Below are 12,265 nucleotides of genomic sequence, written 5' to 3'. Positions count from 1 at the left end.
CGGCGAGCGCCTCCTGCTTCCTCCCGCACCCCGGCTTCCGTGCGCCGCGGGCGCCCCGAGAGCAGAAGCGGGGCGCGCTGGACAATGGACGGCGCGGCCTTCCTCCCCGCGGACGGCGGCCGCGGCCCCAGAGAGCCCGGCCTTCCAGAAGGAGGGAGGGAGGCCCCGCGCCGCCGCCCCACGGCAGGGGACCGAGTTCAAGGCCTGCCCCAGCCCCTTAGTGCGCACGGTTCCCTCCCGGTAAGATGGGGTCACCGGGGACGGCCGCGAAGGGGCTGGGGCTCTGCGGGGTGCGGGTGCGGGTGCGGGTGTGTTCACCTGCAGCCTCTGGGGGGCTCGCGGGGTGCGTGAGCAAGGACAGGTGTCCTGCCCCGCTCCGCGGCCCTCACCCGCTGGGGATGACTCCGGACGCTGACCCGTCTTCCTCCGTGGGTGGCAGAGGGAGGCAGCGGACGCGGCTCGGTGGACGCCGTGGCTCAGGTGGACGCTGCGGCTCGGTGGACGCTGCGGCTCGGTGGACGCTGCGGCTCGGGCGGACGCTGCGGCTCGGGCGGACGCCGTGGCTCAGGTGGACACCGTGGCTCAGGTGGACGCCGTGGCTCGGTGGATGCCGTGGTTCAGGTGGACACCGTGGCTCAGTAGATGCCTTGGTTCAGGTGGACGCCGTGGCTCAGTAGATGCCTTGGTTCAGGTGGACACCGTGGCTCAGGTGGACACCGTGGCTCAGGTGGATGCCGTGGCTTGGTAGATGCCGTGGCTCGGGGGGTGGATGTTCCACCATGGACCGGGTAGGTTTTCTCCCAGGGTGCAGGACTGGCAGAAGTGGCTGGCGCTCCGCACAGACTGGCGCAGACACGCAGGCTGCCGTGGGCCCGTGTCACCCCAGCCCTCCTGCCGGGCCTGCAGAGGGGGCGCAAGGGCCCGAAATGCAGTCTGTGTCCCAGGCTGTGGGTCCTGGGTTCTGTGGTCCGGTCCACGTGTAGGGCCCCCTCTTCCTGTCCCAAGGCCCTGGGTTCAGTGGTTCCCAGCGCCCCACACGCAGGACTTGGGAGCACACTGCTGTCCGTGGTGGACTGCTCCGTGCCTCAGCCCCCACCAGGCCCTCCGTGCCTCAGTCCCCACCAGTCCTTGAGGGCCCCTCAGGGGACCCACCTGCTGGCGCGCAGGCTCACTTCAGCGCACGGCCCTTGTCGGCTTCCTGCCTTCTCCCAGGGGGGCTTGTTAGATGTTCCTGGCAGCCTGCCTGTCCAGGGCCTCTGGTGACCATAGGATGGGGGGACCCCGGGGCCCTTCCCACACAGTCCTCTCTGGGCCACACCCCCTTTCCTGCCACCTGCCTTGCCCTACTCTTGGTCCCCTGGGACACAGATGCTCAAGGACAGTCACTCTGTCTACGGTTTAAAGGTCCCCACAGTGACATCCAGTCTGTGCTCCCATGAGCAGCGTGGAGCCGAGGGGCAGCAGGGGCCCCTGTTTGTGGAAGGAGACAAGGCTAGGCGACGTCCCTTGGAAGGAGTGTCTCGGGGGGGCAGTATGGGCCTAGGGTTCTCTGCCAGCAGAGTTCCAGGACCAAAATGGGGTGAGGAATGATGAGGACTGTGGGGCGCAGTGCCTCCCCACCTGGCCACGTGGGAAGAAAGGAAACGTGTTCCTCAAGCCCCGCCGAGATACCCCGTACCCTTGCTGGGGACAGAGGGGCGTTGTTAATGTCTACACCCGACTTACTCCTGGAACCCCAGCTGCTCAAGAGACTGAGATATGAAAACTGGGTTTGAACCAGCTTGGGCAGGAAGGCCTGTAATTCTTACTATTAGCCAGCAAAATGCCAGCAATGGAGCTGTGTCTCAAGTGGAAGAGAACCAGCCTTGAATGAAAAAGCTAAGCAACAGTGCCCGCACCCTGAGTTCAAGCCCCAGGACTGACACGAGAAAACAAACAAAATAAGAATTGATCAGAGAGTAGGAGCTGGGCAGTTGACTGTGTGTCCTCAGGTCCTGAGCTGGTCTCCAGGGTCAGGGCCTCCCCGGGCGCTGGCTGCCGTGCGGTCTCCTCCTCCCGACCCCTGGCCTCCCCCTTGGTGTGGCTGCTGCTTGTCTGGTTGGGTGGCCGGGTTGGAGCGGGTTAGAACGCAGCTGTGGATGCTGAGAGCCTGGCTGAACAGTGGGAGAAAGCATGCTGAGAGCCTGGCTGAACAGTGGGAGAAAGCATGGGCACTGGGTTCGAGTCTTGGTCTTGCAAGCCAGCCTTGTGCATGCCTGACTCCCCACTGGCAGACTGGAGCCGTGGTGGGACCCATCACCCCGCTGCCATGCTGGTCCGTCCCCCGTGCTGCATCCCCGGGAGGAGCTGCTGGCTGCACGGGTGGCTGAAGCTGCCAGGGCTGCCATCACCCGTGCCGTGGGGTGCCAGTAGCCCCCCTCCTGGGGAGCAGGTAGACAAGGGCGCCAAGGGCCGGTAGCGTCCCAGCGGGGGCTCCTCGGTTTCACATGCGCCCTGTTGCGGGCTATTGGGATTTGAACTCAAGACCTTGTACTTGCTAGGAAGGCACGCCACCACTCCAGTCCTGCCCCGCGTTCAGATGCCCCCGTTGCCCCCAGAACCTGGTGCACTTACAGAGCCGCACCCCCGCCTCTCCCCGCCCCCTCTGCTGCGCAGAACGCTTGCACACATCTCCGCACACGTTCTCCGCCAAGCCCGGGTCAAGGCGCCCAGCAGGCCTTGCTCCTCCCCTTCTTTGGGGTCTCCCTGCTCACTCTTTAACCACCACCGTGACCGGCCTTGCCGTGGGGCTGGTCAGCGCAGCCGTGGAGCCTAGAAGGTAGTGGGGCGGCGGCCGTGGGTGCCGGGCTGTGTGTCACGTCTGGTCGTGTCCAGGCTGGGGTCCCGGAGGGCAGACTTGCCCTGGTGCATCATGGGAATTCTGCACGTTTCCAAGGAGAGGCCCCTGGGTCTTGGTCTCCCGTGGAGGGGGAAGGCCTGTCTGAGGGCCAGGCACAGGCCGCCAGGTGGGCTTCAGGGAGTGGAGGTGTTCGGCCGTGGGGGGGCGATGCCGAGGCTCAGAGAAGGTGATTTGTTTGGTCAGGGGCATCGGCTAGAAAGAGACAGAGCCAGGTGTGGGCCGCGGCTCCCGGCGCAGAACCGCATTCCTCCCAGAACACCAGCCCCGCACATCCACTGTCCGGCTTCGCCCCTCCGTCACAGGCTTGTTATGTAATCGCATCTGGTGAGGAAATCGCTGAGGTCAGCCGTGGACCCGGCCTGGGGGCCAGCTGAGGCCCCGGGGCACGGCCAGCTTGACGAGGCTGGCGAGGTGTGGACGCCCGCCAGCCGGGCCTTCCTGTGGCTTCCTGGCGGCTCAGGACATTGTAAGTTAGTGCTGGTGTTTAGAAGCCGGAGCCGCACCGCGCTGGGCATTCCCCAGGGAGGGGGACGCGGGTGGGGAGCCGGGTGGCAGCGCGCATTTAAAGAAACTAGTGCTCTTCACCGGCATGATGTCTCCTGGCTTGGTGGTGGGGGGGGGGGTTGTCCTCAGTGGGCCCAATTTCCTTAGAACGAGTGGAGCTGTCAGGCCGGGCGCGGCTGTGGGAGAGCGTGGGCCTGCAGGTGCAAGGCCGTGGGGTTGCTGCCTCACACCGCTGTGGGAAGCAAGGAGGGGCGTGGTTGTGCGTGGACCAGCTGCACCCGCGTGGGCTCAGGAGGGCAGAGCTCAGGCCTGAGTGGGCACCAGCCGCACCACCCAGGGCTCACTGGGGGCTCCCCAGGGAGAAGAGGAGGTCCCCGTGGAGGCTGGGGCTTCCGGTAGGTGTACAGCCCTGGCTGTGAGTGGCCCTTCCCTGTGGACTCTGCCCGGGAGGGAGTGGCTGCCACTTCCTGCCCAGTGCTGGACGCGTGTCAGGCCTGGATCTGGTTCACTGCTCACCGTAGCCCAGCCAGCCACTGGAGCTGCCGCTGCTGTGTGTGGACCCTGGGTTCCTGGGACGCGTCCCAGCCCAGGGTCCTCTGTGGGCGGAAGTGACAGTTGCCCCGCCCCCTTCCTGGCTCCCGCCTGCCGAGGCTGGCAGAGGCCAGGTCAGCACCCCAAGCCACGCCAGCTGGGCCAGGTGCTGTGGAGCAGGGAAAGGCAGGGCGGGGCTGAGTCACAGTGCCTGGGTGGGGACTGGCGGAGCCATCCCGTCCGGACCCAAGCTTCCGGCTGAGTCAGGGAAGGGGCGAGTAGGGGGCCTGATGGGGATGGGGGCTGAGCGGTTTCCACGTCGCTTCTGCTGAGAGCCCACACGCCCGGTGGGGCCCGGTAGGAGCCGGGATTACAGGTGTGCCGGGCCCAGATCACTCTGGCTCTTGGGGTGGGGCAGCCTCTGGGCGGAGAGGTTTCAGGGCTGCTGGGAAGCCAGCCACAGCCGGGACGGGCGGCCTCTGTGAGGGCAGAGCTGGAGAGCGAGGGGACAGAGGCCCATGGAGCAGACCGCCGACCCGAGACTCCGCCAGCCCCCCACAGGGAGCCTGGCACAGAATCGGCTCGCGCCAGCACCTCTGCGCAGAGAGCACACAAGCACGGGCAAGCCTTGCGGCTGCACACGCACGTGCGTGCGCACGCGCACACACACACGCAGGCAGGCCCAGACAGGACCGCGGGCAGACGTCAGCACAGACACCCTGTCACTCTGCAGTGACCCCAGACCCCTGGGAGCTGAGACGGTAACTGCACTCCCACACGGCCGAGCACACACCTGCCCGGACACGCGGCACATCCCAGAGCCGAGCCGATCCCGAGGTGCTCTGAGACCCTGGTGGTCACGCTGGCCCCTCGGCAGCCACACCCAGGCACGCAGGTCGGGAGGCCTGACTCCCCCAGCCACCCCGCCCCTCCGGCTGCTCTGGCCCAGCTGGATTTTCCTGCAGGGTTTTGGGGTTTTGTTTTGGAGCGTGTGCCAGACACCCCGCCAACACGGGATCATGTGCGCAGAGGTGTTTTGAGCACGGCTGGCGGGCAGTGCAGGTTATTATGTAGATTATTATTTACACTCATAATCTCATTCCTTAACAACCCTGCCAGGTGGTGCTATTATGGTCCCATTTTGCAGATAAGGACACTGAGGCCTTAAGAGGTTGTTTGTCCCAGTGAACTAAAGGTTTCCTTTCTGAGAGGCAGAAGCTGGGCTTGAACTCCGGTCTCTGGCTCTCATGGACCTTGAAGCCCGTGGGAGCAGCCATTCCTGGTGAATCCAGAAGGCAGGGCTCTTGGTAACCTCACCCTTGCACAAGTGGCTTTTTCCTTTTCTCTTTAGCCCCATGAGGCTCCGCACTAAATGTACCACTCCTCTCTGGAAGCTCTCTAGATGCTTTATGACCTGCTTTTGTGACTCTTTCCCTCCTTTCTATTTTTTTTTTTTGGTTGGTTGTGGGGCTTGAACTCTGGGCCTGGGCACTGTCCCTGTGCTCTTCAGCTCAAGGCGAGCGCTCTACCCCTTGAGCTACAGCGCCACTTCCAATTTTCTATTGGTTTATTGGAGATAAGAGTCTCACGGACTTTCCTTCCTGGGCTGGCTTTGAACTGTGATTAGCCTCCTGAGTAGCTAGGATTACAGGCGTGAGTCCCTAGTCTGTCTGTGCTTCTTTAATGTTTGTGTTTCACTCCTTTCTTTGTTCTTTCTTTTGCCAGTCCTGGGGCTTGAACTCAGGGCCTGGGCGCTGTCCCTGAGGTTCTTTTGCTCAAAGCTAGCGCTCTACCCCTTGAGCCACAGCGCCACTTCCGGCCTTCTCTGTGTATGTGGTACTGAGCAATCGAACCCAGGGCTTCGTGCATGCTAGGCAAGCACTCCTTTTTTTTGGGGGGGGGAGGCGGGGGTCTGGTTGTGGGGCCTGAACGCTGGGCCTGGGCGCTGTCCCTCAGCTCTTCAGCTCAAGGCGAGCGCTCTACCCCTAGATCCACAGAGCCATTTCCGGCTTTTTCTGCTTATGTGGTGCTGAGGAATCGAACCCAGGGCCTCATGCATGCAAGGCAAGCGCTCTACCACTGAGCCACCTTCCCAGCCCCACATTCCACTCCTTTCTTTGCTTTGTGTTGTTGCAGGCTGAGGCTCTGTACCAGCACTGGACGTAGAGACACGCCTGAACTCATTGGTGTGGCACTTGGCTGCCTCGGCGTCACACCACGGCGACTTTGATTACCTGTCACAGTCCACTGGTCCACGAGGCTTTGACTGGGGGCTGTGCTGTGCGAGCTTCTAGTTTCTCGTCAGCTGTTTAAAATTTTTAAAATAATTTCTCTCCTAACCCAGTAGCTGCTCAGAGCATAAACCGGAGCCGGTGGGCGGCCATTTCATTTGTGTCTACTTCCTGCGCTCTGATTTCCATCCACATCCCACCGGTGCAGCCTCCCAGGGAGCGTCCACCAGGGGTGAAACCCACCGTCTTCTCACTTCTCAGCCTCACTTCCCACTGTTTTCCTGTTTATATTTTTCTTTCAGAGTAAAAGAGTTGAGTTGTAAGGGGCTGGGAAGGTGGCTCAGTGGTAGAGCGCTTGCCTTGCATGCCTGAGGCCTGGGTTCAATTCCTCAGCACCACATAAGCAAAATGAAAAAAGCCGGAAGTGGGATTGTAGCTCAAGTGGTAGAGCGCTAGCCTTGAGCTGAAGAGCTGAGGGACAGCACCCAGGCCCAGAGTTCAGGCCCCATGACTGACCAAAAAAAAAAAAAAAGAAAGAGTTGAGTTGTAAGGGGCTAGGAAGGTGGCTCAGTGGTAGAGCGCTTGCCTTGCATGCATGAGGCCCTGGGTTCCATTCCTCAGTACCACATAAGCAGAAAAAGCTGGAAGTGGCGCTGTGGCTCAAGTGGTAGAGTGCTCACCTTGAGCTGAAGAGCTGAGGGACAGCACCCAGGCCCAGAGTTCAGGCCCCATGACCAGACCCCCCCAAAAAAAAAAGTTGAGTTGTGTTTATTATCTTCTAAATTCCATGTTTGCTGAGTAGGAGATACTTCGTATCTTTCCTCGTGTGTGTGTGTGTGTGTGTGTGTGTGTGTGTGTGTGTATGTATGTATGCACGCGCGCGCATGCGCACCAGAGCTTGAATTCAGGGCCTTCCCCTTTTGCTTGGCTTTTTTTCTTCCTCCTCAAAGCTTTACTATTTGAGCCACAGCTCCACTTCCAGCTCTCGTTCTGGTGGTTAATTCGAGATAAAGTCTCATGGCCTTTCCTGCTTGGGCTGGCTTCGAACACCGATCCTCAGATCTCAGCTCCTGAGTAGCTGGGATGACAAGTGGGAGCCACCCGTGCTTGGCTGAGGTGGCCTCTTGAAGTGTTTGAGGTCCAGAAATGCTGCTCTCCCTTTCAACCCAACTCTTCACCTCCGATCACCTCACTGACCTTCCTGCCTGCCGCCTGTCCCATTCTAGAGTTTTCTCTAGGTAATATGGGTCCTCCTCTCCCCAGGCTCGGAAGAGCGGCCGATCCTCAAATTTGAAGCAGAAAACATCTCCAACTACACAGCCCTTCTGCTCAGCCAGGACGGGGCGACGCTGTACGTGGGCGCCCGGGGTGCCCTCTTTGCGCTCAACAGCAACCTCAGCTTCCTGCCCGGGGGGCCATACCAGGAGGTGAGGGCCCTGGGCGCGGGGCGGACGGGAAGGGAGGGGAGGACGCCCTGGCACTCCAGCCCTCGGGCCCTTTGCACACGGCCTCCCTCTCCTTCCTTAGCTGCTGTGGCGCGCAGACGCAGAGAGAAAGCAGCAGTGCAGCTTCAAGGGCAAGGACCCCAAGGTGAGCCAGGGCGGGCGGGGTGGGGCCGGGGTGACCCACCAGCCCCCGCCCAGTCTCCTTGTTTCCAGACACCTGGCACCGATTAAGTGCCATGCATCCACAGCCCCCGCTGAGCAGTGGGTGGGAGTTGGGTCTCTGCGGATGGCCTGGGCCGGCCGGGGTGTGCTGGGGCCCGAAGGAGGCCGCTGAGCTTCACCTGGTGCTTTCTTCCTCCTCCCCTCCCCTGACCCATTCCCATTCCCAGAAGCCTCCTGTGCTTGGGGTCAAGGTTCAATGTCTTGACTCCTTTATCCTGCAAATGTCTACAAAGCATTCTCTCTCTCTTCTTTTTTCTTTTGCCAGTCCTGGCACTTGAACTCAAGGCCTGGGCACTGTTCCTGAATAAATGAGTGAATGAATGAGTGAGTGGCAGAGCCCGAGCTGTGGCTGCTGTTCCCAGATTTGAGTGTCCTGCCCTAGGGCCGAACCTGGGGTTCCTGGGAGGCGCGGGGCAGCACCCCCTGGTGGCACACATGGGCATGACACCTTCCCCCCCCCCCCCAGCGTGACTGTCAGAATTACATCAAGATCCTGCTGCCCCTGAATCGTACCCACCTGCTCACCTGTGGCACGGCCGCCTTCAGCCCCCTGTGCACCTACATCGTGAGTGCCTGGCCTCCCGCCCTGCCCCCAGCTGTTCTTGGTGGAGGGCGGGGCCAGACCCAAGGCTGAGCTTCTCAGCCCCAGGGTTGGGGTCCCCAGGAGCTGGGGTCTCCAGTGGGATGGAGTGGCACTCAGCCCTGCATGCGGCGCATGAGCAGGTCCTTGCTGGCTGTGCGCCCTGAGCCTCCCGTCTGCCCCCCCCAGAACGTGGCCAACTTCACCCTGGCCCGGGACGCCGTGGGCAACGTGCTTCTGGAGGACGGCAAGGGGCGCTGTCCCTTTGACCCCAATTTCAAGTCGACGGCCCTGGTGGTGGGTGAGTGATGGGAAGTCAGGCGCGGGGCGCGAGGGCCGGGCCCGAGGCCCTGTGCCGAGGTCCTGCTTCGGGCAGGGGGCCGGGGGGCGGGGGTCACCCCAGCCCTGAGCCGGGAGCCGTTCCCACGGGAACGTTTTCTTGGCAGATGGAGAGCTGTACACAGGCACCGTGAGCAGCTTCCAGGGCAACGACCCGGCCATCGCCCGGAGCCAGAGCCCCCGCCCCACCAAGACCGAGAGCTCCCTCAACTGGCTGCAAGGTGAACGCCCGCCTCCTGCTCCCCGGCCCCCCCCAGCCTCTGAGGTTCCGCTGACCGCACCCCACCGCCCCACGCAGACCCAGCCTTCGTAGCCTCAGCCCACATCCCCGAGAGCCTGGGCAGCCCCCAGGGCGACGACGACAAGATCTACTTCTTCTTCAGCGAGACTGGCCAGGAGTTCGAGTTCTTCGGGAACACGGTTGTGTCTCGAGTGGCCCGCGTGTGCAAGGTGAGCGGCCCTGGCTCCCGAGGCATGGGGGAGGGCGTGGGGGTGGGCAGCTTCCAGGGCCAGCGAGCGGCCCGGCCTCCCCTTGGCCTCTCCTGAAAGCTCGCGCTGTCTCTCCCCATCCCCGTCCCGTAGGGCGATGAGGGCGGGGAGCGTGTGCTGCAGCAGCGCTGGACCTCCTTCCTGAAGGCGCAGCTGCTGTGCTCGCGGCCGGAGGACGGCTTCCCCTTCAACGTGCTGCAGGACGTGTTCACGCTCCGGCCCGGCGGTGACTGGCGCCGCACGCTCTTCTACGGGGTCTTCACGTCCCAGTGGTGGGCGCCCGCACCGGCTGCAGGGAGGGCTGCGGGCAGCGGGCGGGCTGGGCCCTGGTCTCCCCTGGCCCCCGCCTCACCCGGCTGCTTGCCTGCAGGCACAGGGGGCCCGCGGGGGGCTCGGCCGTGTGCGTGTTCAGCATGGAGGACGTGCGCAGGGCCTTTGAAGGCCTCTACAAGAAGGTGAACCGGGAGACACAGCAGTGGTACACGGAGACTCACCCAGCACCCACGCCACGGCCCGGCGCGGTGGGTACCTCCCTGCCCCTGGGTGGGCATGGGGACCCGGGCCCCACGCCACGCCAGCACCAGGCCTGCCCGGCCCTGGTGGATAACAAACCACTCAGCCTCCCCTAGGCTTTTCTTCTCTTTAAGATGGGGCGGGGAGAGCCCGGGCTTGCTCGTGTGAGTTAGTCCAGGCTGGGCTCGAGTGTTCCCCGTCCAGGCGGTTCTGTGATGGCCCACCCCCGTGGCCACTGGGAGCCGGTTATTTGTATGTGCCAGTCCGGGGACTTGAACTCAGGGCCTGGGCATTGTCCCTGTCTGGGCAATTTCCTCTCAAAGTAGCGCTCTACCACTTAAAGTACAGCTCACTTCAGGCTTTGTTTTGGTTAATTGGCAGTAAGAGTCTCATGGACTTTCCTCTCTGGGCTGGCTCTGAACTGTGATCCTCAGATCTGAGTAGTTGGGATTACATGTGTGAGTCACAGGCACCTAGCTGTTGGGAGGCGACAGTAAAGCTCTAAGGTCATCGCTCCCTAATTCTGGATTCCCTTTTGTTGCTGGCAGGCTCCGGCACCTAGATTCATTAATAATTTTATCCAGGGGGGGCTGGGAAGGTAGCTCAGCGGTAGAGTGCTTGCCTTGCAAGCATGAGGCCTTGGGTTCGATTCCTCAGCACCACATAAACAGAAAAAGCCGGAAGTGGCGCTGTGGCTCAAGTGGTAGAGCACTAGCCTTGAGCTGAAGAGCTGAGGGACAGTGCCCAGACCCAGAGTTCAAGCCCCACGACCGGCAAAAAAAAAAAAAAAAATTTATCCAGGGGTTGGGAACATGGCCTAGCATTTGCCTAGCATGCATGAAGCCCTGGGTTCGATTCTTCAGTACCACATGCACAGAAAAAGCCAGAGGTGTTCGATTCCTCAGCACCACATAAGAAAAAAGAAAAAAGGCCGGAAGTGGCGCTGTGGCTCAAATGGTAGAGCTCAAATGGTAGCTTTGAGCAAAAGCAGCTCAGGGACAATGCCCAGGTTCCTGAGTTCGAGTCCCAGGACTGGCGAAATGTATCTCTATATAGATAGATATATAGATAAATACATACATACATAAACACATGTGTATATATATCTATATCTACAGATATAGATATGTAGGAAAAGAACTGTCCCCGCCCTGCAGGCTAGGCAGGGCCCGCAGACGCCAGGTGGCACCTTGGGCCCGCAGACCGGGGGCTCACCTCGCTGTGTCTCCTGCAGTGTATCACCAACAGTGCCCGGGAGCGCAAGATCAACTCCTCCCTGCAGCTGCCAGACCGGGTGCTGAACTTCCTCAAGGACCACTTCCTGATGGACAGCCAGGTCCGCGGCCGCACGCTGCTGCTGCAGCCTCAGGCCCGCTACCAGCGCGTGGCTGTGCACCGAGTGCCCGGCCTGCACCGCACCTACGACGTCCTCTTCCTGGGCACTGGTGAGCTTCCGCTGCAGACTGCCGCTGACTGGCTGGCGGGGGGGGGGGGGAGGGCAGAGGGGGAGCATGGCAGGTCGGACATGGCCCGAGTCTGAGAACCCGGCCTGTACACGCGCCCTCCAGGTGACGGCCGTCTGCACAAGGCGGTGAGCGTGGGCCCGTCCACACACATCATCGAGGAGCTCCAGATCTTCTCTCCAGGACAGCCTGTGCAGAACCTGCTCCTGGACAGCCACAGGGTGAGGGGACTGGGAAGAGCCCCGCGTCAGGCTGGGGGCCTACGTTTGCACCCGGCAGGGCCCCTCCCCTGCCCGCAGGAAGAGGGAGGGTTAACAGAGCTGGGTGCAATCCCAGCTACTCAGGAAGCGGCTGAGGTCCGAGGATTCTGGTTCAGAGCCAGCCCTAGCAGGAAAGTCTGTGACAGACCTATCTCCAATAAACCACCAGAGAGCCAGAGCTGTGGTTCAAGCAGTAGAGCAAGGGAAAGCTGGGCACCGGTGGCTCACGCCTGTCATCCTAGCTACTCAGGATCCTGAGATCTGAGGATCCCGGTTCAAAGCCGGCTCGGGTAGTCTGTGAGACTCTTCATTTCCAGTAAACCACCAAAACAGGAAGTGGTGCTGTGGCTCAAGTGGTAGAGCACTAGCCTTGAGCCGAATTGCTGAGGGACAAAGCCCAGGCCCAGAGTTCAAGCCCCACAACTCACAAACCCACACACACACACACACACACAGAATTGAGCCTCATGCCCAGGCAGTCAGAAAGTGGGGGTGGCAGGGACTTGGCAGAGGCCCTTGGGGTGGGCCTGAGAGCCTGGTGCCGGCCCCGCCAGCCGCCCGTGCCCACCCTCCCCATGTCTGGCTCCAGGGGCTGCTGTACGCCTCCTCCCACTCGGGCGTGGTCCAGGTGCCTGTGGCCAGCTGCAGCCTCTACCCCACCTGTGGGGACTGCCTCCTCGCCCGAGACCCCTACTGCGCGTGGAGTGGCACCCGCTGCCGGCGTCTCAGCCTGTACCAGCCCGAGCTGGAGTCGCGGTGAGTGCGCCCGTCCCCGCCCCCCCCCCCCCC

The 12,265-nt window shown here is 62.1% G+C and overlaps 1 protein-coding gene across 1 annotated transcript in view; it reads left to right on the top strand.

The window, feature by feature from the left end:
* Window positions 1–245: 245 nt before the first annotated feature.
* Window positions 246–12,265, top strand: part of Sema4b (sema domain, immunoglobulin domain (Ig), transmembrane domain (TM) and short cytoplasmic domain, (semaphorin) 4B) — a 27,539-nt gene continuing 15,519 nt past the window's right edge. The window contains exons 1-14 of the mRNA XM_013011867.1: window positions 246–302; window positions 440–621; window positions 2,274–2,397; window positions 7,404–7,592; window positions 7,693–7,755; window positions 8,299–8,397; window positions 8,602–8,713; window positions 8,859–8,972; window positions 9,050–9,201; window positions 9,334–9,512; window positions 9,611–9,761; window positions 10,988–11,198; window positions 11,322–11,437; window positions 12,066–12,232. Of these exons, the coding sequence (XP_012867321.1) occupies window positions 246–302; window positions 440–621; window positions 2,274–2,397; window positions 7,404–7,592; window positions 7,693–7,755; window positions 8,299–8,397; window positions 8,602–8,713; window positions 8,859–8,972; window positions 9,050–9,201; window positions 9,334–9,512; window positions 9,611–9,761; window positions 10,988–11,198; window positions 11,322–11,437; window positions 12,066–12,232 (1,916 nt within the window). The remainder of the gene's footprint in view (window positions 303–439; window positions 622–2,273; window positions 2,398–7,403; window positions 7,593–7,692; window positions 7,756–8,298; window positions 8,398–8,601; window positions 8,714–8,858; window positions 8,973–9,049; window positions 9,202–9,333; window positions 9,513–9,610; window positions 9,762–10,987; window positions 11,199–11,321; window positions 11,438–12,065; window positions 12,233–12,265) is intronic.

This window comes from Dipodomys ordii, unplaced genomic scaffold (genome assembly GCF_000151885.1).
Source record: "Dipodomys ordii isolate 6190 unplaced genomic scaffold, Dord_2.0 Scaffold15, whole genome shotgun sequence".
Classification (NCBI taxonomy): domain Eukaryota; kingdom Metazoa; phylum Chordata; class Mammalia; order Rodentia; family Heteromyidae; genus Dipodomys; species Dipodomys ordii.
This window is presented reverse-complemented; position numbering and strand designations above follow the sequence as displayed.